Source organism: Acyrthosiphon pisum, chromosome A1, assembly GCF_005508785.2.
Source record: "Acyrthosiphon pisum isolate AL4f chromosome A1, pea_aphid_22Mar2018_4r6ur, whole genome shotgun sequence".
NCBI lineage: Eukaryota > Metazoa > Arthropoda > Insecta > Hemiptera > Aphididae > Acyrthosiphon > Acyrthosiphon pisum.
The window spans coordinates 110,282,032-110,282,660 of record NC_042494.1 but is presented as its reverse complement, the minus strand read 5'-3'; the positions used below and the strand labels follow the sequence as shown (position 1 = coordinate 110,282,660).

Below are 629 nucleotides of genomic sequence, written 5' to 3'. Positions count from 1 at the left end.
CCCCCCCCCCCCCGAAATGTTAAAAATTATTTTAATGGTCTATGATAGTAGCTCAAAAAGTCTTAAATTGTATTTAAAATATTTAAAAATGTACAATATGTATTAACACTTTTCAGCTATCTATTTGTGCTAGTACGTATTTAATGTGTAAAAGTGTAAAAGTTGATCAGCACCTCCCGAAAAAAAATCCTGGCTACGCTACTGCTGCCAGCCACTCAAGATTCAAGTATTGTATGTGTATATCGGGAAATATCTGGTCAATAAGTTCATCTTGCGAATTAATGATTGTGCAGAAATCGGTCAGTAATTTTATGCATCCAGTATTTTCATGTAAAGCCACTTTTCCATCGCCGATATCCAACAGTTGTTTTGAGAATGTTTCAGCGGATGGATCTTGAAGCATTTGAACGCGCATGTTTACTTTCAGCTGTACTTTTTCAACATTATGCCACAGTCGTGATGATTTCAAGCAAGCGTTGATCTCATCAGTGTATGTTGAACGTGGAATGACTGGAAGTGTTTGTCTGAAATCACCTGAAAGGAGTAACAGAGTGCCGCCAAACAGTTTGTCATTGTTTCTTATGTCTTTCAATGTCCTGTCCAACGCCTCAAGAGAATGTTTGTGTGCC

At 37.7% G+C, this 629-nt stretch overlaps 1 protein-coding gene across 1 annotated transcript in view; it reads right to left on the bottom strand.

Moving 5' to 3' along the window:
• Positions 1-101: 101 nt before the first annotated feature.
• LOC103307640 (ATP-dependent DNA helicase PIF1-like) overlaps positions 102-629 on the bottom strand; it is a 1,044-nt gene continuing 516 nt past the window's right edge. Inside the window, exon 2 of the mRNA XM_008189873.2 lies at positions 102-629. Coding sequence (XP_008188095.2) covers positions 194-629 — 436 coding nt within the window. The 3' untranslated portion in view covers positions 102-193.